The following is a 21,565-nucleotide window of genomic DNA, read 5'->3' as shown; positions in this document are numbered from 1 at the left end:
GCAGTAACAAAGACAGAAGGTTTTCACCCAACAGACCCCAGCCCCAGGACAACCTGCCCCAGTACCTCCTGCACAGCCCCAGTGACCTCCACTGGTGTCCCCCAGCCCCCATGGGCAGGCAAGGGCTGCACCAGGACCCCCATCCCCTAGGCTGTCCCCACTCACCGTGTCCCCTGCCTGAAGCCCCAGGGAGCCGAGCTGTGCACCCCACTCAGCACCCAGCAGGATGGGGGATGCTCATGGGAGGCACCATGTCTCTGGAGGGCAGAGACTCCACGGTCTCTGGGGCAGCCTGGGTGTCCTGCCTGGAGATGGGGGTGCCCCGTGCCCCTCTGGAGGGTTGGAGGTAGCAGGGACAGGCACCAGAATCACCAGCGCTATCGCACATCACCTCTGTGACCCATTTCAGCAGCATTCCAGCACACAGCATGGCACCTGCCGCAGCACCATGGCTCATCCTGTGAAACAAGGGACCCAAACACCCACGGACTCCATCTCAAACCCCCTGGAAACCACAAATTAAAGGGGATCAGCACCCCGAACCCCTCCTGCCAGAGAGCGTTTGGGACAGACAGAGCTCCCTCTGACCACTCGATCACATCAGCACCCAGGAGGGTTCCAGCTATTTCCAAGCCTGGCAAAACACATCCTCGGGGGTTTGGTTTTGAAACCAGAGCAGCATTAGGAGTAAAAACAACGAAGTGATATCTCGGGGGTCAGAGCTGGAGACCAGGAATTCGTGAGGCATTAGTGTGAGTCGTCTCGCTAGCACCAGACACAGGCGGGCTGGCCGGGGATAGAAACGCAGACAGAGGGAACAGGGACAAATCCAGCCGAGGAACCGTGGCTCTGCAAGCACGGGCAGGCAGCCAGGCTTGTGCTCCGGGGATTTGCAGAGTACCCGTCCAGATTGCTTTGCAAAAACAAGGCATTTTTACGCTGAGGGCGGTTTTGGAAAGTACATGGGATTCTTGCGACAGAGAGATGAAGCCCAGGAGAGAAAGAAAAAAAAAAACAACATACGTTGTTCCAAGGAGCATATCCAAGAACCTGTCACAGCCACACGAGGCACGAGAACGTGAAGATCACAGGCGTACGTCACCCAGTTACTGACAAACAGCAGCTCCCATGGAGCAAAGATCAGCCCTGCAAGCACCTGGCTGCTTCTCGCTACCCGCCACAGATTCTCAGAGGACCTTCAAGAGCACACCGGTGGCAGAGCAGGCAAGAAGGGACAGAGCACGTGTTTGCTACTCCCTCAGCCCCGAGGGAGCCTGTGTACTACTCCTGATTTGTTTCCTCCCTCCCTGCTAATCTTAACCACCCCGAGCAGGAGTTCCCACCAGGGAGAAGGGAATTAGATTTTCTCGAAGCTGATAATCCATTTAAATACAGCGCTTCTTAGGAGACATGCCACTTTTCACAGCGAGCAGCCCTGCTCTCCGCCTGCTCCCACCTCAAGAGCACCAAGCTGTCGGAGCAGAGGGGCTTGGAGAAGCAGCAGCTTCCTCCAGGTCTGGCTTAAGGAAAGAGCAGCCTTAGTCCAAAATGCCCCGAAGTCACCTGTGGACTTGCTCCCAGCGCCGCTGATCCAACAGCTCTACCTCCCCTTGAAGGCCTGCGTCAGTGAAACAGGGTTGGTTTGAAACTTGGTCAAGCGAGACTCTCTGCACATTGCTCCCCGATGTTTTATGGCACAGGAACATGCTGCTGTTATCAAGGGACATGCACAAGCCCATCCCTACCTCCCTCTATCCCTTCTGGCTGCAAGGGGACAGCCCTCTCGAAGTGTACCCACAGAACTGATCACCAGAGAAAGGACGGACTCACCTCCTTGTGCCATGCTGCATCTGCTTTCCTTGCCTGGAGGAGCTTCAGCAGCTCCAGGAGCCCCGTGACGCCGGTCCTCCAGGAGTCACTTGTGGGTCAAACACTGAAGACAGCTCGGGGACAGTTGACAAAGCCCCTTTGAGCCACAGGCCACCGCAGAGCCCCATCCCAGCATGCCTCCCCCTTCGGCAAAGCAAGAAGTTACAAAAACATGAGCTCCCTGTCATCCAGCAATTTCAGATCAGACACAGTCCAAAAAGCCAATTTTAGAAAGTACCAGTTTATTTGAGAAAAAAAATAAAATCAGTAACAGTGGAAAATCCCCGAGAGCAATTACACAAGAGACTCTAAATGTCCCAAGAAGCAGCCACCACTCCTGCCTTCCTGGTAGCACCGTCCACAGGCAGTGAAGTCCTCCCTCTCCTTCCCAGTCTATAGTGAACTCTGTGCAGCTTTGAGAGGCTCCCAGAGCCCGCTGTTTCCCTGAACACACTCGTACTGGGACCAAGTGAGTCAGCCTGGAGGAGGACCTTGGGAAGAATCCTCTCGAGCTGATGTCTCAATACACAGCTCCCCTGTGATCTCTGCTTTGCCTGCCCAGCTCCAAATAGCTACCACCGGCTGAAGCTGAATGCCTTCATTCTATCACCTCTACAAATTCAGTCTCAAGCCTCCAACAAAGCCTCGGTAAGGACGCTTCAGGAGTCAAGATTTCTGACCAGCCTTTGCAACCAACCTGCATGGTTACACGGTTTAGGGACCCACACTCAGATTCTGTCTCAAACCACACAGGATTCAGAGAGCTGCAGTAGGACACGACTTGCACAGAGTACTTCTGTAACGCCTTCCTGACACAGAGGCACCAGACCCATACGTTGTCCTTTGCTCAAGGGGTGCTGGGGGAATTGGTCTAACTCTCAGTAGAGGTAGGAGCTATGTACATGATATGTTAAGCCAGACCCACCGCAGGAGCTTCAGAGCTAGCCCTCTACCAAAGCTCAGTGCTCCCACCTGGGCTGCCCAGGCAGACCTCTAGCTACCAGAGCCAGCCTTCTGCCAGAGCCAGGGACACAGCACAGTACCACAGCGAGCCCCCAAACCAAAGGTATTTTCTCCCTACAGCAAGCTTCCCACGCTTGCTTCAAAGAGCAGCCCCAGATGGGGATCTCTGCTCCAGCTCAGAGGATCAAACCTGGCACATCCCCGACTGCAGCCCGCTTCCAGGCACAGCCCAGGACACAGCGACAGAGCCCCAGGGCTGAGGCTGCTGCCAGCTGCCTCCTGAGCACAAGCCCACTAGACAAACAGCAGTACAAACGAGACCAAGCCTCTGACACACAGTAAGGCTGCCAAAGAATTAACTCCAGCCTTTTCCCTCTTAACTGTATATTTCTCAGAAAAATATATACGATACAGCTCTATAGGACTGATTATAATATATTACAGGCTAGAAATATTCTCATCTTTTCCCTACTTCAATCATATTATGAATTCAATTTTGCATACAGATTAATCCTAGAAGTTATTGCCTTGAATTTATAATTAAAATTCACAGAATAAAGCTTAAATAGTTTTCACAGAGACTCATTATATTAGTGTTTTACATAAAAAGGATAAAAGTTACCAAATGAGAAGAGCAGCCATTTCAGAAACTATAAATAATTCTATTAAAAAAAAAATAAAATCAAATCCTAAAAAAGTTTTGGGAAAACCATAAATATCTTTAGCCTCTACAGTAGCTGCTATAGAACTAGAAGAAACCTGTAACACACTGTAGCTAACTCTGCTTCAGTTCAGAATATGAATCATATAAAACAACATCTCTACAGAAATGCCCAGCCAAAGGAAACACAAAGGGATTGAAAAAATAAATCTGAGGAAATTAAAAAAGTAGCTTTTTTATTATTATTTCAAAACGATCTACAAACTTTTATATAAACATTAGGCTATTTTCTTTAAAATTTTTTGATATAAAAAAATCCTACAAGCAATCCTTAAAAAAACATAAGAGACTGAAGGCAAGGAAAGGGTGTCATCATAGCCAAACAGAACGGGCTGTCCTGATTTCATGGACTAATGACCCTTGCCTGGGGCCGGCAGGAAGAGACAGAAGTCTCCTGGGAAGACATTCCCATAGGCCCTTTATGGCATTCAGAGATTTTGAGCCCCTATGGGCCTTTTACTCCCTGATAAGGCAACATTATCTGTAGTGTAAGAGATTCACAAATAGCTCTCCACAGAAATGCTTCACATCAACAGCCCGCTGCAAGACATCTATTAGCAAGGTTTATAAAAAGAGCCATCTTCTGGAGAAGCAGCCAAGCTGAGCACGGCACACCGGATGCAAACACATGGTGTTTGCTTCCATACAGTCTGTTTTGTGTTTATATACCCTCTATAAACCAAGCAGAAAATTTGGCATCTTTATTCTTTTTACACTAGCTTTAGAAAAAAAAAAATACACTGAGGTTTTTTTTTCAGACTCTTTGTATTTCATTGGGCCCTTGTTAGCTGAGCGGGATGGGAAGGGTCACGTTGGAAGTTTGTTTTTTCTCGAAGTCACTTTGAAATTCAATCCAGAAAGAGCATTTGTTCAGCAAGTCTCATCTGAGGGCACAGTGTTTCCATACAGTCTGTTTGTCCCTTGATGGGCACAAGGTGCTGCTGAGCTTTAAGCATAGAACTCGTTTGTAGGGGCTTTCTTGTAGATCGGTTTCTTCCCAAGGTCGTAACTTCCTTCGTCCTTTTTCTTCATGCGATAGACTAAGAGGAGGATCAGGAACACAGCAAACAGGAGACCCACCGCCCCTCCTGCAATGAGAGCTGGGGAGGAAAAAGGAGCACGGGGTAAGTCTAAACTGGACACTACAAACCAACAGCTACATCTCCGAATCTGCTTCAACAGTACCAGCCCCCAGAACTGCCTCCAGAGCCAGCGTTGCCCATGTGCCTGTCACCGGACATGCTGGCATTTTTGGTGACAGCAGATATTGTTGGAAAAAGCCAGAACTTGCTTTTCATCCAACCATACAATAATCACATGTTCCACATTAACCAGTGTTACTCTTCCAGTTTAGTGCAAAAAAAGTTTTGACAAAAAGACATCCTCCCTGCTTGGAGACAAAACAAACGAACAAAACAAAACCCACCCCAAAAAGCCCCACCACAACCCACAAACAGCAGCAACTCCAGAAAAATAGCACAGTTCGATTTTAATGCTTTGTTAAATACCTGTGTGAGCACACTGAGGACTTTGTATTTCAATCAAACAGCAAAATCCCACTACCACTTCCCTCCAAAAAACACCCCAACAACCAAAAACCACAAACCCACAAAAAATTAATATTTTCTCTCTCCTCACACCAAGAAGGGCCCCAAGACTTCACTGAAGTTTATCCTTTGCTGTGACACCTATTCACTGCACTATATCAGCTCCCTTGTTAGGCAGCTTTGCAACCCACTCTCCCAGCCACTCCTCCAGCTGGAAGGATGGCTGTGGATGGGCAAGATGTGGCAAGGTTTGCCCTGTGACCAGCAGACCAAATCATTGCTTGGTGAAGCGTGCCTTGAGACAGATCTGTCCCACATGCAGAGGGGAAGCCAGGCATTTGGTTTTGCTCTAGACAGAGGTACTTAGATTCGTAACAGTTGACTAGGTGCTCAAATCCCTCAGAGGGGTTGTTTGGTTCCTGGCAAGGCTCAGAAAAAGCAGGACTTGGGCAGAGGTGAGAAGGAAAATGCGTACATTTGATATTAAAGTCTATGATGTCACTGATTTATGGCTAGATACGCCTCTCACCGAGGTAGTATCTGGGTGCGGAGCAGCTGCCACACACCTTGTGTGGCACTTCAGCCAACAGTCAGCTGGCAGGCTCAAAACTGAGCTGCTTACCCCAGCAAGGCACGCAGTAGGCTCTGCTGCTCTTTAATGACTAGAAGGCAGAAGTGAGCCTGCTCCAGGCAGCCACAAATGTAATGCATCTCACTGCCCCTGTCAGCACAGAACTGCTCCCCAGAGGAACAGGGAACAACAGGAGCCATTTTGATTTACAGTATTAATGATTTATCAGGACAAGGTGGAGTATTACCTGTAAGGACTTCTGTTCTTTCAAAGATGCTGCTGTTGGCTGTGCTTGCCATGGAGATCTTGTTGGACAGGTTCTCTTCGACAGGTACAGCTTTGTCTGGAATGATTTCGTTGTCCACCATCGTGTTTTTCTTCTCACCTTCTATCTTTCTCTCAGTATCTCCAGGGATATAGTTGTCAGATATCTACAGAATATAGACAAACCACACCTATCAGTAAGCAGCACCCAGCCTACAGACAATTGAAAGTAAGAGGGTGTGCAGGGAAAAGAAAGTTTGCTTAGTGCATTACAAGTACACCGTTCCTGCTCATGCAGGTAGATTCATCTTGATGTCACGTCTTGCAGAGGGAAGGGCATTCAGGAAGCTTCACAGGCTGACCAGAGTAGCTAAATGTTGCTTAAAACATGCAGAGGCAATACCTACCACAGGAGTATCCATGGTGGTCAGATATACGGTATCTTCAGAGTCTGGGTAGTCTGCAGATGGAGGGAAAAAAAATAAGTAAAAAAAAAAAAATAGAAGAGGATACTAATTTTTCCTCTCATTACATGCCATTTTTCCAGAATTCAGACACTTCGCACAATACCAGCAAGTGCAGACAAACTAGGACTCCTGTTCTCTGCCGACTACAATTCCCTCCTATCTACTAGTACTTTTGCCATTTAATGGCTTCGATTGCACAAGGCCATGAGACGTAATCTTAACACCAACACCTCTCACATGGGAGGGATCTTCATCTGGATCCGTTGGCCTCTGCTGCAGGTGAGCAGGAGTTGCCCTGCAAAGCAGGTCTGCTAGAGCTTGCTAAGCTAATGCCAATGGCGGGCAACACGCTCACCACCCATCCCTAAAGGATAGTTTGCCAACCTTCTGGTTACCAGATCTGCCCAAACATGTCAGGTACCGATTTCAGCACTTGTTCTTTCTGACAGAGAACAAATGTTCACATAAAGGGGACACAAAGCTACAGAAACTGGTTTGGGCAGGGAGCTTTGCATGTCACAGAGAGTTCACCTGAACAACACTTAGTCCTTCACCTTGTTTGGCCTCAGCTGTGATACTAACTTTAAGCCTTTTAACACTGCCTCAACAATAGATATGTTTTCTTTAATTATTCTTTTTATCCAATTTTTTTTTCAAGTTTCTCAGAAGTTCTTTGGAGTTCAACAGGAAAGAGATCCAGCCAGTGCAATGCCTTTTCACTTGCAGTAAGACAAGCTCAGCTGGACTCCATCTGTCCTCCCCGAGTGATTCAACATCACAGTACAGCCACTTTCACTGTTCTCATCTGCAAGTGATTGCGATTCACACGCTTTCTCATCTCCACCTGACACGGTAGTTCCCTCTGGAGCTCTGGCTGCGCACTTAGCCCATCACTCAGGACTGTTGGCACTGGGAAGAAATTTCACAGCATCGACTGAGGGAGATCCATTTACCCCCTCGCCTGCTTACCTCCAGACCCAGATGCCTCATCTACATCTAAGTCGTCAGAAGTTAAGTGAGGCCTGAATTCGCCAATGTCTTCATCATCTGGCAAGTCTCCAGAAGCAGGGTAGTCAAGCCATCGGGCATCCATGGTCTCTGTTTCTCTCACCTGAAAATGGAGGTAGAGAAGTGTTAAACATCAGGCAACCCCTCAGAAGCATTTCACAAAGGGTCAGGAGTTCAGAGCCTGTGCTGAGCACACTACTTCCATCAGAAGAGCATTAAATGCTGAACTTCCTCTCCACCAAGATCGTTACCTTCAATCAGCTTGGAAATAGCTGAATTCCCCCAGAATTTCTCAGAACAGAAGTGAGAGCCAGCCTGGGAGGGGAATTTCCTGAGGGCTGCAGATTCAGAAGGTTCACTTGAACCCACAGGGTAAAAACAGCAAAACAGGATCTTGGTCAGGAGTTTGTAGCAAAAGCACTGGGAAAAGCAATACCTTCAGTTTGTGATAAGAGGGGATTTGGAAGGACTTGCTATTCCCAGAGAAAAAGCCTGGCACCTATAGGTCAGTTTTTTGCATAGCACTGAAGCCTCACACCAAGACAATTTGTTGCTTCTTTTATTGAGCAAACCTATTTTATCACCCAAGGGTTAAAAACTGGTCTGCCAGTTCAGCTGAACTGCAGTGCAATACAGTGTGAGGTTCAAGAACACTTGCTATCAGTAATGACTTCCCTGAAGGAAGAGCTTCCCCTGCCTCGCCTCTTTACATGCATGTAAACAAACAAGTCTGTAAAAAACGAGAAGTCCCTGATCCTATGGCCCGATGAGTGCAGCTACAGACACTTGAGAGCAGAAGAGCCTCCCAGAGAATCTCCTGTCTGGCCACAATGGCAATTACATGCCAGAGCTCATTCGCACTTGGACCTTCCTGGAGCCACAAGCCCAAACCTCCTGCCCTCACCAAGGTTATGCGATTTCCCCAGAACTCTTTCTCCTCACCCCACAGCCCTGGGGCCAGCCCCGGTGAAGGTACCACAGGTATGAGCTCACGGGTTGCCCAACGCCAGCCCACAGGTTCCAGCAGCTCCAGATTCTTCCACAGCCATGAAATCATCGATGTGGGGAGGGGGATCGACCCCTTCCCTGACTGTGAGAAGCACAATGCACATGGATGGTCTCACGCTAGGAGCTGAGCTGTCAACATTTCTTCATGCCATCGCCACAGGAAGACCAGGAACATGTTCCCTGGGTGTCTCCTAGAACTTGGGCTCAAGTCCTGAAGGTTTCAGGAGAACATTTTCAATGCACTCCACAGTCTTGCCCATCCCAGGGCTCTTCTCAATGCACAGGTTTACCATGAGCTGTGGCCTCACAGGGGGTGAAGACAGAGACTCGTGGGGACAGTTAGAGCTGGGTGGCAGCACTCCAACACCAGCACTTGCTGCTTCATCAGGGCAGCAGCAAGACCCTGAGCAGCTGGGATCAGCCTTCCTGCTTTCTGGCCAGGTGTGGCCCATCCTACAGCCCAGCAGTGACACCGAGTGACAAATCACATCTGCTATCGATCTCACCAGCCAAGGCCACCACTCAGCCACAAGCCATGTGTCAGCTTCCTCTGCCCACAGCCCCAGCCCTGCTGCCAGCCCAGATCTACCTATCCATTAGCATACTGGTTTTGCCACAAACAGGGCCGTGTGGTCAGGACGAGACGTTTCTCATTTTGCACAAGGAGCAGTGGCTACTAGATGTGCTTTTCATTAGCTTCTTGAGGCATCTTTGGTTTCCCCAGCAACTCTGCAGGAGGATAACCAAATGAACAGCCCAGAGGGCACAAAGTGCTGAGGCCAGCTCTCCTCCTAGACCCCCTGTCTCCACTCTGCCCAGCCTGGCACTGGGTGATGGGAAGAGGGCTGGGGAGGAAGGCCAGCTGGGAAGAAATCTGCTCCCAGCCTAGAGCCGGGCATTCCTAACGTTATGGATCACTCGCTCCAAGGCAAATTCATTTCAAGATATATGAAACCCAGCCAAAGCCAGACCTGCAATGGAAACCACTGCCAGCACGCAGTAGCTGTTCCCATGAGAGCTTCTGGCCATTCCATCAAGGGGCAGGAAGAGCCAGATTCCCGCCTGCCTGAGCTCGGGCACCGGGGCTGGGATGCACGTTTGCTGCAGATTTGTGTAACCCAGGGCACACCGACGTTGGCAAGCGCACCGCGCCAAGCCGCACCCCTGTGCCAGCTCACGCTGTGCTTCATTATGAATCACGGCCAGCTAATGTCCTAATGAGGGTGGCTCAAGAAAACCCACGTTTAGGCCACCGAGCGGCGCTGGGCTTATCAGATCAGCCCAGCCGTGCACAGAGCGGTGGCAGACAGCCACAGTGATTAGTACATGCTGTGGAACGCACCAGGTTTGGCTATCAGAAAACCCTATTTAAATCAGGACAGACAGTGTTTACAAGCCAGAGGACATAACAAGGAAATTACTGACTCACAAGAGTAAATAAGATTATATGGGAGCGTTCCCTGAACTCACCCTTCATCATCCTCTTGAGCAAGGACAGGGAAGTTCCTGGAAGCCACAAGAACTTCTCAAACCATACAGGAAACTTTTCTTGTGGGCAGCGAGCCTCATTTCACAAATTCATCTGCCAGGGATGATAAGAGTGCTGCTGGGCATCGCCATACCTACCCTCCAGGTTTCAAGACATGCTCTCCTAGGGAGCTGGGGCACAGACAGCCCGGGAAGGGTTAACTCTGGAGTGCTGTGCTCGCAGGGCAGGTCTGGAGCAGGCACATTCCTCACATACACACCTGGGAGAGGGCACACAGGCACTTTCACAGACTTAAAGCAAGGGCTGCAGGCTCCCCAAGTGCCACAAAGAGCTCCCTAGAGCATCGCTTCATCGCTTAAAAAGTGCATCCCTTTCCAAGAGGATTCAGTCATCCCTACAGCTCTGCTACCAGGTGAAGAGGCACCAGGGACAGTGTCTGTGCTTCCTCTCGGCTGGCAGGCTGCAGCCAAGAGGAAAAAGCTAGGAGACTGCCACAGGATGACAGTCAACCCTTGCCAAGTTGTCTCTGGCCACATTCAGCTTAACATGTTCTGCAACTGCCAGCTGGAGAAGGGCACCAGCACTGCTCGGAGTCTGCTTTCCACCACCTGTTATCCCAGCACTGGAGCTGGGCCAGGGACTCGCTGGGAGAGTCAGACTGAGTGGCTGCACAGCCCCACCTCGCCCCAGCAGCTGAAGTCAAGCCCTGCTATTAATATGCTCCTCTCCAGGAGGGGTCTGTGCAGGAATCAACCTTTTCTGCAGGAACCCGGTTCCGGGATTTCTTCCTCACCTTAAGCAGCTTTATCCCCAGTAAGCACCAAGGGGGATTAACCAATGTACTGGGGAGCAGAAGCTTTTCCTGCCTGCCAATGGCAAAAAAAAAAAAAAAAAAAAAGTTTATTCCCTGCCAGACAACCAGCACATCAGGCACGTGAACTATGAGCGTCATTCCTGGAAAAGCAGGGCACAGAGGTCTCATGTTTGAGCCCGAGACAGGCTGCACTGCTGGATGAAGCCAGACACTGTTTGCTCAGCTCAGGCACAGGAATTACACCCCTGGCACCCCAGGCAGGGGCTCGCAGCCCTGCTGTGCTCCAGCCCTAGCCCACCACACTCCATTTTGTGCTCCTTGGGCCTTCATTTACAGTCCCAGCATACTACCAGCTTTTTGTCAAAGCAAGAACACCTATTTACTGAGGCAGCAAGCAAAGTTTCTGTCCCATGTGTGAATTTCCCCAGCCGCTGGCTAGCTCTGGGAAAAAACAAACGCAGGCAGCTTGCCTGCCCCAACCCACACGTCCTCACCACAGCCTTTGCAAACCCTTTCAAAAAAACCCAAATGAATGTTTTGGTGCAGAGACAAGTCTTCCAGACAAGGAACTGGCTTTTATAGCTGGCCTTTGTCTCTGATCAAACACACTGGAGTTCATTAAAAGCTGCTTTGAAGGGTCACAGCCAGCGAGCTGCAAAGGGAGTCAGACCTGCAGAGACTCGGGCATCCAAAGCGCAGGGAGCTCTTTATCAAGTTTATAACTTTGGCACGGAGACCCAGCGCTCGCTCCTTCGTCTCCCTCCCCAGCGCTGTGTACACAAGTCTAGGAGCAAACAGGAGCAAGGTGAAAGTCAACCTTTCCTAGACAAAAGCACATGGAGCTGGGCCAGCCTGGGAGGTGGCAGAAGAGGGGGCCGAAGTGCAGACCTGTTAACTCTTTGTAGGGACAGATAAATTCAAGCGGCTCCCGGGGCTGTTATCAGGGTCTCTGTACTAGGGGACAGTTGTACGGATCACCTCACGAGCAGTATTGCACAAAACATCTTTCCCAGACCTGTGCTGTCCCAGGCAGATGTCACCTTACCCCACCACAATGCACACCTAGATCAGCTTCACAAGAAAGGGCTCCGGGTGACATGAGCAGCTGCCTGCACAGCCCAGCCTCACAGCCTGGTTATTAAGAGATCATTCTTGCCAAGGACCCCCCCCAGCCCTCCTGCTGTCCTGCGACACGGGCCAAAGGGCACCAAATCCAACGGGGCCTTTCCAGTGCAAGGATGCAAAGCTCTGTAAACCACCAAGACCGAGACAGGGGGTTTCCATACAGTTCACTTCCACTGAGCTCTTGCAGGAACCCACAACCCAGGAAGGTTATAAAGCTCACGCAAAGCATGCAAAGGAGCAGTGATTAGGAGCTGAGCTCAAACCCTTAAAACACGCCAGCCCCCCAAAACCAGGAAAGCAGAGGAGCCATGCAGCACTGGAAACGGGGCAGCTCAGATCGGGGCGCGTCAGCCAAATAGAGCTGACCTCCAAGGGAGGTAACAGGCAAAGACAGCTCTATCTTCCCATCTGAGTAAGTATTAAAAGAAAGTTATTAGAAACGACATGAGCTAGCGGCAGAAGCAGCTCCTGCCAGACTAGCAAGGGAAGGGTCTGCGTTTCCCCCCCAACCACTCCCTCCCACCCCTACAGACTCCAGCTCCATGGAGGGGGCAGGGGGGAAAGAAAAATACAAAAGTCACTTTTGTCCTGAGAGCAAAGCAAATATCGATATTTCAGTCTAGGTCAAACCTAACTCCTTCAACCCATCAGCCATGGTAACAAATCCACTTGTGCTAAGTGCTCATGCCCATGCTTGGAGGCTACCATTTTAACTCCCTCTGGTTCCTGCTCTGTCTGTCCAACATAACTCACAGCACACATGGCCCCACTGGCCTCTGTACCAAGGGACAGAAATTAATCAGCTTCCATCCAGGCATATGCAAGTGTTCAGTTGCAAGACAGACTCACGCTGAGGCTCCCAAACATGGTGAAACACTATTGTACCTTTGCTCAACACTTTTCAAGCAGTTCCAGAGCAGGGCCACAGACCCAGTGGCTTTGGGCAAAGCCAGCCTTGCCTCTCTCTTCTCCGACAGCCGCTGTACAGGTGCACTCCCATCACACTGAGCTGTGAAGGTAAGTCTTTAACGCCTCTGAGGACTAAGTGGGAAATCAGAGACAGAAGCACAGACCAGAGCTTGCTGGCAGCAAGGGACAGCACTGCATCTCCAGTATCCCAGGACCAGTTACTGCATGCTATCTCTTTGTGACTCTTGCCAAAGAGGGAAAAAAACACATTTAGTTTTTGAATTGTGCTTGGTATACAGACAAGGAGCAGGGTCTTGCTTAAGACAGAGCAAGAGCAACACACAGGCTGATGAACTGTTCAGCTGGTAGAAGTGTTGCTCATTCAAGGTGACTTAGAAGCAGCATCCCCAGTCCCTGTCCAACCAGGTATCCGTCTCCCTGCAGCCACAGAACCAGTCCTGTGTGCTCAGGCTCAGCAGCCCACGTGCTGCGTGGGGGCAGGCGGAGAATGCACGTCCAGCCCCCACGCAGCCCAGCCTGGGTCACTCCCCCACTTGCCCCCGCTCCCTGTGTGATTCTTTAAGCCGTGTCGTCGCAAGCAGCTCTGGGGGCTCATGCGGCAGCAGACGCATAATCCCCGTGACAGTTACACTGTAATCCCGGGCTCTGCAGAGCGACTTGCTGTCACGGGTGCCGCCTCTGCAGCAGGGATGAATCCTCCCGGGCTCTGCCCACTGAAAATAGGCTCCCCTGAACTCACAAAGTCAAACCTCAGCTACCTTTTAACTCACATGCGTTTGCTTACACACAGACTGTTCTCTTCAGAGCACGCCATACATGCGTGCGTGCCTTTCAGGCCATGCCACAGAACCAAGCAGGAGGAGGACGGAGAGATTACAAAGGAATGAATTCTTGTTTAACTGCTCTTGCCTGATTATCAACCAAGAGCAAAGCTATAAAGATTGAGTCCTTTGCCAGTGAGGCACATGCTGGGATTTGTTTACTGCTCTAAATACTCAATGCCCAGCTCCAGACACCTACAGAGGCACAATAGCTGCTCTAAATACTCAATGCCCAGCTCCAAAGACTATGGAGAGGAGCAGGAAGGAGATGAACTGCTTCCCCCCCTCCAGCCAGAGGAGATAAAGCTCAGCAGGCAGTTGAAGATGGCTGTGTGTCAATCACTTGCCCTGAAGCAAATAAAGATAAGGTTCAGAGGAAAACTGCAGGAGGGGAAAGCAGGGGCTCTCATGTGACTCAGGAGGAAAACAACTGCAGCAGAGTTTTCAGGCCCCTGAAAGCTCCCCCCAGTCCGGGCAGTGATACACACCTCGTTTGTAAAGAGATTACATTTTTTATGGTATTTACAAACCTGATCACAGGTATTTCATACACTTCACTGCCCAGGGCTCAGTTCAGAAGTTGGAGAAATCTATTCAAGGTTAAAAAAGGAATTCAGTTTTTCTGGCTCACAACTCACTCTGAGTTGCCCTACTCTGTACCAGGAGGCTCCTACTGCATCCTTGTTTGTGGAAGAAAAGAAGGATACAAAGGCACCAGCAAAGCAGCTTTTCCATCACGGATGATTTCTCATGCTGGTACTTCAGGTTTGGGATATTTCATGTATCATACTTCCCCCTCACGCTGGGAAGAGGCCTGCCCTCACTGCCCTTTCCTAGAATACAGCTACACCACACTATTTCCCTGGACACACACATAAGCAGAATTTCCACTTCGCAAGAAACATGTGATGTGCATTTTTGGGATCTTTATGCTTCCTCATGCCAGAGTGTTAGCAAATTTAAGCCAGGCAGACACTCAACTTCAAAGGGTGCCTTTCCTAGCTGGCTCACCATACAGCTAATCTCAGCTTGTTTGTACAGTCAAGACTCCCAATGCTGCGCCCTACAAGTGCTTCCCCTCCCACAATCCATTTTAATCTAATCAGAAGTGGTAGCCCAAAGATTTAGGCTTAGCCCGGGCAGTTGAGCTCTGCCAGCACAGTTATGCTATTTAGAGTTTTGCTCTGTTGGCAAAGCTACCAGCAAAAACTGTAGCAGAGGAAGTTATCGCATGAAAGCACTTGAGGTGGAGTGTCTGTGCCACTCCACTATCAGGCTGTGCCCGTGTAAGCATTTATACAAACATTTCAACAGCAGGGATTTTCCTAGTTAGCTGCAGCAGCAGAGGCTGAGGTTTTGGAGCGTGTGGGTTTTTTTGTTTTGTTTTTTAACAGAGACATTCCCAACTGTGCAGAGGTTGCCTTGGCTTATGCCCAGAAAGCAACAGACACAACGTGTGCTATTGAGGGTAACGCAGCTGTACTTTGGGAAACCTGTCACTCCTGTGAGCATTTTCCTGTCTCGGCAAGCTCTGGACTCCCAGCCAAGCAGAGGGTGGGCAGCTGGCAGTAGCCTTCCAGCCCTCCCCGACCACCTCTCTGCACCCACGCTGTCACAGCCAGAAGCAGAGGGACCCAGCTATTGTTTTGGTCACTCCTTCCTCAGCTCTGCAAAGCCTGTGCTCCGCTGGACTAGCAAGTTGTTTAGTAACCAACGCGCACGACCAGCTCCTCATACTCAGCCTCAGGAAATCTGGAATTAGCGCCAAGAACAACCCGCACATAAACAGTCTCCTGCGAGATCCTGGCTCCAGAGTTTGCTCCACTGCACACTGTGGATTTGCAATAAATATTTATCTTGCTGGGGAACAGAGTCTTCCAAGCTAAAGCTCCTGCCATCAGTAGGGACTATATTTCCATTTGGGGGAGAGTAGAAGCTTCTCTGTTTTTAAAGAGGGACACTAGCCCACAGAAGAAGCTTCTGCCACCCTCCTGGCACCACGGTGGCCAGGATCCGTCCCTGCCCCATGGGTCCCACTCCTCTCCAGACCAGTGCAGCAGCACCCCACCACACCAGACACCCTGCCCCACTTTCACAGTCATTAATGCATGCTGACATTTCTTTTTGTCACTACAGTTTGACTGTAACAGCAGCTAAAGGGCAGGAGGCAGGGTTAGCCTCGCAGCAAGGCCACATCGCTTTGAGTTCAAGTTTTACAGCAGACAGCAGCACAGTTTGAGTTGAACTGTGGTGGAGACACCTTTTTCCCCTTCAGCAGCTAAGGCAGAGCAACATCAGAAGAGAGAAATTCTTCCCATGGCAGGCTTTGCTTTCCCCGACAGGACGCAGTTTGTTTAAGCAAGAAGAAACCTTGTTTTTGCTTGACGTGACACTAGCTGCTTGGGTAACAGTGCCACAGGTCTCCCGTCTCCTTCCCACCCCAAGGAGTGTCTCTCTGAGATTTTAATTAACTGCTTTGATTTTTCAGTTATCCCAATAATTTGTCTAACAACAGCCTCTTGGCATTTTATAAGCAGAGTCTCAGTCTCAAAGGATTTAAGGATAAAACTGACAAGAGTGCGTATTTCCATCAAAAATAACTCTTTTACAAGAAATATATTTTTGAAGTCAGCCAGCCTTCAGAAATTACGAGGGACGCAGCTACATCTTTACGTGTTTTCCCCTCCTACGCTGACATTTTCTCCAGATTCAGGATTAAGTATTTAACCTCCTCTTTTTGAGACTTTCCACTTCTTCGGCTTGCTTTGAATGCTTTCAGTCCTTTTAGATAATACTGCTGCTTTCCTCTCTCCCCCATGCAACTCTCATATCCAACTGTATCTGTCTGAAAACGCAGCAACCACGGAGCTGCCAGAGCAAGTCAGTGGCTGTTCGACACAAGGCCATTTTCTGATCTGCCTTTGCCAACACCAACTCCGCTACTGGCAGCAATCATATGTCAGAGCCCAACAGCTTTTTTGCCCACCGTAGCCACAACCCGAGGCAGGTTAGAGGAGGGGCAGCAGCGATGGTGCTCGGCACCAAGGGCAGCACAGATCGCCTGCCAAGCAGCACTGGTTTTGCTTGTCACCCCTTTTCTTCCCCCATAAGAAGAGATCCACCTCTGTGCTGCAGTGCCTAGGAAGTCTGAGTCATCCCTTCGGGGAAGGGGCCAGGGCTGTTACTCAGAGGGTGACAGCAGAGTCTCCGGGGGCTGTGACAGCAGGCAAGTGCCACAAACCCTGAGTCACAGCATGACTGCTGCGAGTCAGGGCTGGCGGCGATGGACAGCAGAGCTGGTCAGAGGCAGGAGTATTTACTGGACAACCGTTCAGGCACCACTTAAAAACAGGAAAAAAAAAAGTCTGAACTAATCTAGAAGTGCAGCCCTAACAGCTCATTAATGCAGGATCTTTTATAGCCCCTCATTACAAGTCAAACTCTTTAACCAGGCTGCTCTGTCTATTCAGAGCCACCAGAACAGTCTCATCACAAGAGTCTCATTCTAGTGCAAATAATTTGAATTCTTAATCTAAAGCATTTGCATTCCACCGAGTCTCAAACAAACAGCCACACATGCTCTGCAACAGCAAGCAGAGGTCAGGCGTGTGCAGGGCTTGTCCCCACCAGTTTTGTAGTGCTTCAACTCCATTAGCTTCTCGTTTGAAGATGCAAAGGCAGCACAACCCTGCTGTTGTTACAGGACATAAAGGAACGAGCTGTACAGAGTGGAGGGGAGAATGCAGCTGCAAGGATCTAAGAGCAGGCTGAAGAGGATAAATGTTAACTCAAGAAGAGGGATGTGTTTTGAAGGATGGACGCTCTGTTTCGTCTAGCCAAAGTGATAGCTGGGGATCTCTGCGGGATCAATGAGCCACAGTAACTTAATCAAGTAATCTTACAAGTCAACTTAAGCCACTTACGTTGCAGACCGTAGAACCACAGTTATCATGTTTGCCCAATTGGTACAGTTACTATCACTGAATTTAAAAAGTTGGTTTTAAAGACAACGTCCATCAATCCATCCATCTGAGGGAGAACAACTTAACACACACAAAATGCAACACAATCCAGTGTTAACTTACAGCCAGCCACGGGGATTTAAGCAGGCAGCACACTTTCAACAGAGCATTTACCAGCAAGCAGTCAGAGGGGAGGGAAAAGGAGCTGCAGGAGCTGAGCTGAAGGCTGCATGCCGAGAGCCAGCCTGGTTCCCTCCTCTCCATGTCAATCTGAAAGTCAAGTTAGCAGCTTCCAGCTTTGTGGTGGAAGTGGGACACTAGTGTATTAAGGAGGCAGTAAGCCACCACAGGAAAACCATGGCAAGGTCACATTAGGCTCCACTTCAAGCATTTGAGAGCAGCAAATGGCCTCCCCACCCCAAGGGTTCAGAGAGCTCAAGGCAATAAATAGTAAAGCCGTTAACAGAGGCTTGGATGGGAGGGGAGAGGGGAAGACACATAGGAAAAAGCCACTTTCACTGTTGTTGGACTGGATAACAGGCCTCTGCAGGACCTCAGAGGGCCAAGGCCTTGGGAGGCAACAGCAGGAGGGGGAAAGAAAGCAATCATGTTGGCTAACAGCCTCGACTTCCTAGAGTGAATGAGTCTCCGGTATCGTGAGTCTGAAAAGGACCAAGTTCAGCCTTGATTCTCCTGTTAGCTGAAGCTGTTCAGAAAACTCTGAACTACAAGAAAGTGCTCTCCAGCATGGGAGCTGTCAGGCGCTCAGGACAGCAGCACTGTTTCCCTGACTGTGCCCCAAGCACTGCGGGGGTGACCGCTCCCACCCGCGTGGGTAGCCCCCCATCCAGTACAGACAGACAAGGTGCTGGGCTGCAGGTGGACCATGCACCTCTCAACTCCCACCCCATGAGCTGTGCATGCAGTTCGACAAGGTACAAGGTGCTAGAGAGGCCATGTCTTTCTACACGTTACAGGCGTTTCACCCCAACAGCCAGCTTGAGGTTTGGCTATCAGAAGTCATGGGCTCCTTTCCTTCAGGACTAAAGGGAACAGCCACAGAAACTGAAATTCTGCTGCTCTGGGTTTTAGGGAGGCTGAAGCAAAGCAAGGATTTGCTCTACATGTTCAGATGTCTGTGAGTTTGCCAAGTCAGAAGGTAAAATAAAGTAAAACGTGCAGATAGCAATGTCTTGATTTGATTGGGAGGGACAGATGAGAAACTGGGCAAAGAGCAGAAAGAACAGGCCTCGGGGATCAATGGCAGCAGGACAAGCCAAACCGGTTTTAACATTAATAATGCTGCACTACTTTCCAAACACAGCTATCATCAACAAGACACCAGCTTTGCCAATCAGGAGGCCTCCAAGCATGATTGCTTCAAACCAGCAAACAGAGTCCCACAAACAGCATGAAGCCTCCCCCCTCTCCCTGAGCAATCCGCCGCCAGCAGCTTCTGGGTTGGATTTCTGCTGGTCTACACTGCTGAGGATGCACACATGCAACATGGTACTGCATGGAGATTTTCTCCTTACTTCAAGGCAGCAACGTAGGAGAGCTTCAACAAGCTTGCAGTCCATTAGCACTGCTATGGCCCTGCTGAGCCCAGAGTCCTCCTGCAGCTCAAACACAGGAGCAGCCCAAGCCTGCTGCAGGGGAATACCCCTTGCTGCCCTCCTGTGCTGCCAGGGCCACTCTGAGATGCTAAAAGCGCAAGGAGAGCCCAGCCATGCCACTCTGCCCGAGCAAAGCAGACCTCAAGTCCTTCGTCAGCTCCATTGATCCCATGCCTTGGCTGCACTGATGGCTTTTTGCCTGTGCCCAGCTTCGGGCCCCTAAAGCATCTTCTGCAGGACCTCAAAGCATCTTCTGCAGGACCCCATCCTCGCACATCACAAGTGGAGGGGAGCACCCTGCCCGCACAGCCTTTGCTTTCTACAGCACTCCACCAGAGAGGGCTGGGGACCACTGGGAGACATCAGGCTTCAGCTCCAACCTCCCCCTGCCCCAGGGGAACAAGACGATGTTCTCCCACAAAGCTGCTGCGCTGTCGCAACACAACCCACCCATAGCCTGAGCACCAACGTCACACTTCGGCACTTCAGTAATACTCCCCACCCTCTTACACATCCAAGATTGCTTCACACACACAAATCCCATCTACACCAGAAAGCCACGCAAGGGGAAAGGAGCCAAGGCATTTTTGTTTGTACAGGCTTAGGGAAATATTCAAGCACCGAATCACTCTCAAAAGCCGTGCTCTTACATAAGCACAAGAAATACAATCCCTGTCTTGTTAAGAAACAGCTACCTGTCTTCACCCTCCCCACGCAGAAAACCGAAGAGCCGCATGCTGCGCAGCCCTGCACATTTTGGCAGTGCTATTAAAAATAAAAAATAATATGGGAGGAGCGCCAGCAGAACTCTCCCAAACAGTGTGTCATCCTCATCTCCTCCCCAGCAGCCTGTAACCCAAACAATTTGTTTGGATAAGACTTTACAGTAGGGCAGTGTTACTTCTCAAGCATATACTCCATCTGAGGTAGCTTAAAAGATATGGACAAATACTCTGTCCAAGTTCTATATAAGGATTTACAGAATACATCTGTGCAAAAGTTGTTGTCTTTGCAGAAATCCGATGCTTGCAGACCATTCAATTCCCCACGGATACCAAGTTGCATTTCATACCAAACATGGTCAATGCAACTTCCAGATGCTGTCTGCCCCAAAGGTTTGCCCTACTAGTTTGGGCCAGTTCTCAAAGGAGCGATTCACATGCTTAATAGCAGAGATAAAGACCAGATGAGAGTAAAGTGGATTTGGGCTGGCTGGTCTTAGCAGAGAGTAGCTGGCAATTCCTACAGATACTCTCTGCAGGAGTTTCCTACTCTACAACCAGTAACCCCTCAACCCTGTGTCCCTATTAGACAGCAAGCCAGCAGCAGAGCCTTATGAGTTCGATCTGCCCACCCAGGCTTCGGTCCAGACCCAAGCAATGGGGACGATTAAACCTCATTTTGAGAGCCTTTGAGAGCCGCTCATCTCCTGCAGTTACTTTAATCTCAGCAGCTCTTTCAGACTAGGGGAGGAATCTGCCCTGACCATGCTATCAGCAAGAAGGACACACACACACACACACACACAAAAACAAACAAACAGCAGGGAAGGCAGAATCCCAAAATCTCCACTTCACCACGACAGATCCCATGTGTGCCTGGCTTGCAGGGCCCAAACTGTTTCACTGTGTTATATATTTAAGAGACTCTTAAACCCTCCATGGTAATGCATCATTTTTCACTCCCACGTGGAAGCAAGGAAGGTTTGACACACACGGAAAGACACCAGGTACTGGCACAACCACACTCAGGTGAGACTGGAAAGCCTACCTAGATGCTGTGATGCACCGCACTTATCTAACCCATCTCACATTCATAATAAAAGAGGGATTAAAGGACTTAAGTCCACAACCAGCAGTTGGAGATCAAAGCTGTAATGGAAAGCAGTTCATTCTATCACGTACACTTGTACCCTGCATTGCTCTAATTCCACCAGCACTGATTACCCAAGAGCAAGACAAGGCTCACCAGTGCATGGGGGGAGAAAGAGGAGCAGCACAACCACCAAGGCAGCTAGTGACAGGGCAGGGGGTCTACGCAGGGCACGACTGAGCCAGGACACCACTGCTTTTTGGAGGAAGCAGTGTGCAAGCCAGCAAGGAGCCGGGGGAAGGAATGGAACTGCCCTATTGCCATTAACCCATTTTGCCCCCTCCTCCCCGGAGAAGGACAAACAGCCGGAGGTAGATCCCGGGGGAGCCGCGATGATTAACTCTCAGCTTGCTGGCAAGCGGGACCCACCGCCAGCTGTACCCACGGCTCGGTGGGGAGCAGCCGGGTCCCTCACCCCCGGCACCGGGAGCACGCTTCCCCACCGGGGCGCACAGGCGGGGGCAGACCCTCCCCTCCGGGACTCACCGACTCGGCGGCGGCGGGCAGGAGCAGCCCGA

At 50.1% G+C, this 21,565-nt stretch overlaps 1 protein-coding gene across 1 annotated transcript; it reads right to left on the bottom strand.

Moving 5' to 3' along the window:
• Positions 1-3,807: 3,807 nt before the first annotated feature.
• Positions 3,808-21,559, bottom strand: SDC4 (syndecan 4). The gene is made up of 5 exons (XM_010084323.1): positions 21,534-21,559; positions 7,372-7,513; positions 6,343-6,395; positions 5,919-6,102; positions 3,808-4,653 (listed from the first exon to the last, which is right to left on the bottom strand). The coding sequence occupies exons 2-5, from the start codon at positions 7,493-7,495 to the stop codon at positions 4,502-4,504; spliced, it is 513 nt and encodes a 170-aa protein (XP_010082625.1). The 5' UTR covers positions 7,496-7,513; positions 21,534-21,559; the 3' UTR covers positions 3,808-4,501.
• Positions 21,560-21,565: the final 6 nt, after the last annotated feature.

Source organism: Pterocles gutturalis, unplaced genomic scaffold, assembly GCF_000699245.1.
Source record: "Pterocles gutturalis isolate BGI_N339 unplaced genomic scaffold, ASM69924v1 scaffold42705, whole genome shotgun sequence".
NCBI lineage: Eukaryota > Metazoa > Chordata > Aves > Pterocliformes > Pteroclidae > Pterocles > Pterocles gutturalis.
The sequence above is the reverse complement of the archived record's forward strand: the minus strand, read 5'-3'. Positions and strand labels throughout refer to the sequence as shown.

Coding starts and splice junctions, on each gene's coding strand:
- SDC4 (XM_010084323.1), bottom strand. CDS start 7,495: ATGGATGCCCGATGGCTTGACTACCCTGCTTCTGGAGACTTGCCAGAT. Junction 6,396..7,371: donor TGAGGCATCTGGGTCTGGAG/GTAAGCAGGCGA, acceptor CTCCATCTGCAG/ACTACCCAGACTCTGAAGAT. Junction 4,654..5,918: donor AAGAACAGAAGTCCTTACAG/GTAATACTCCAC, acceptor TTTCCTCCCCAG/CTCTCATTGCAGGAGGGGCG.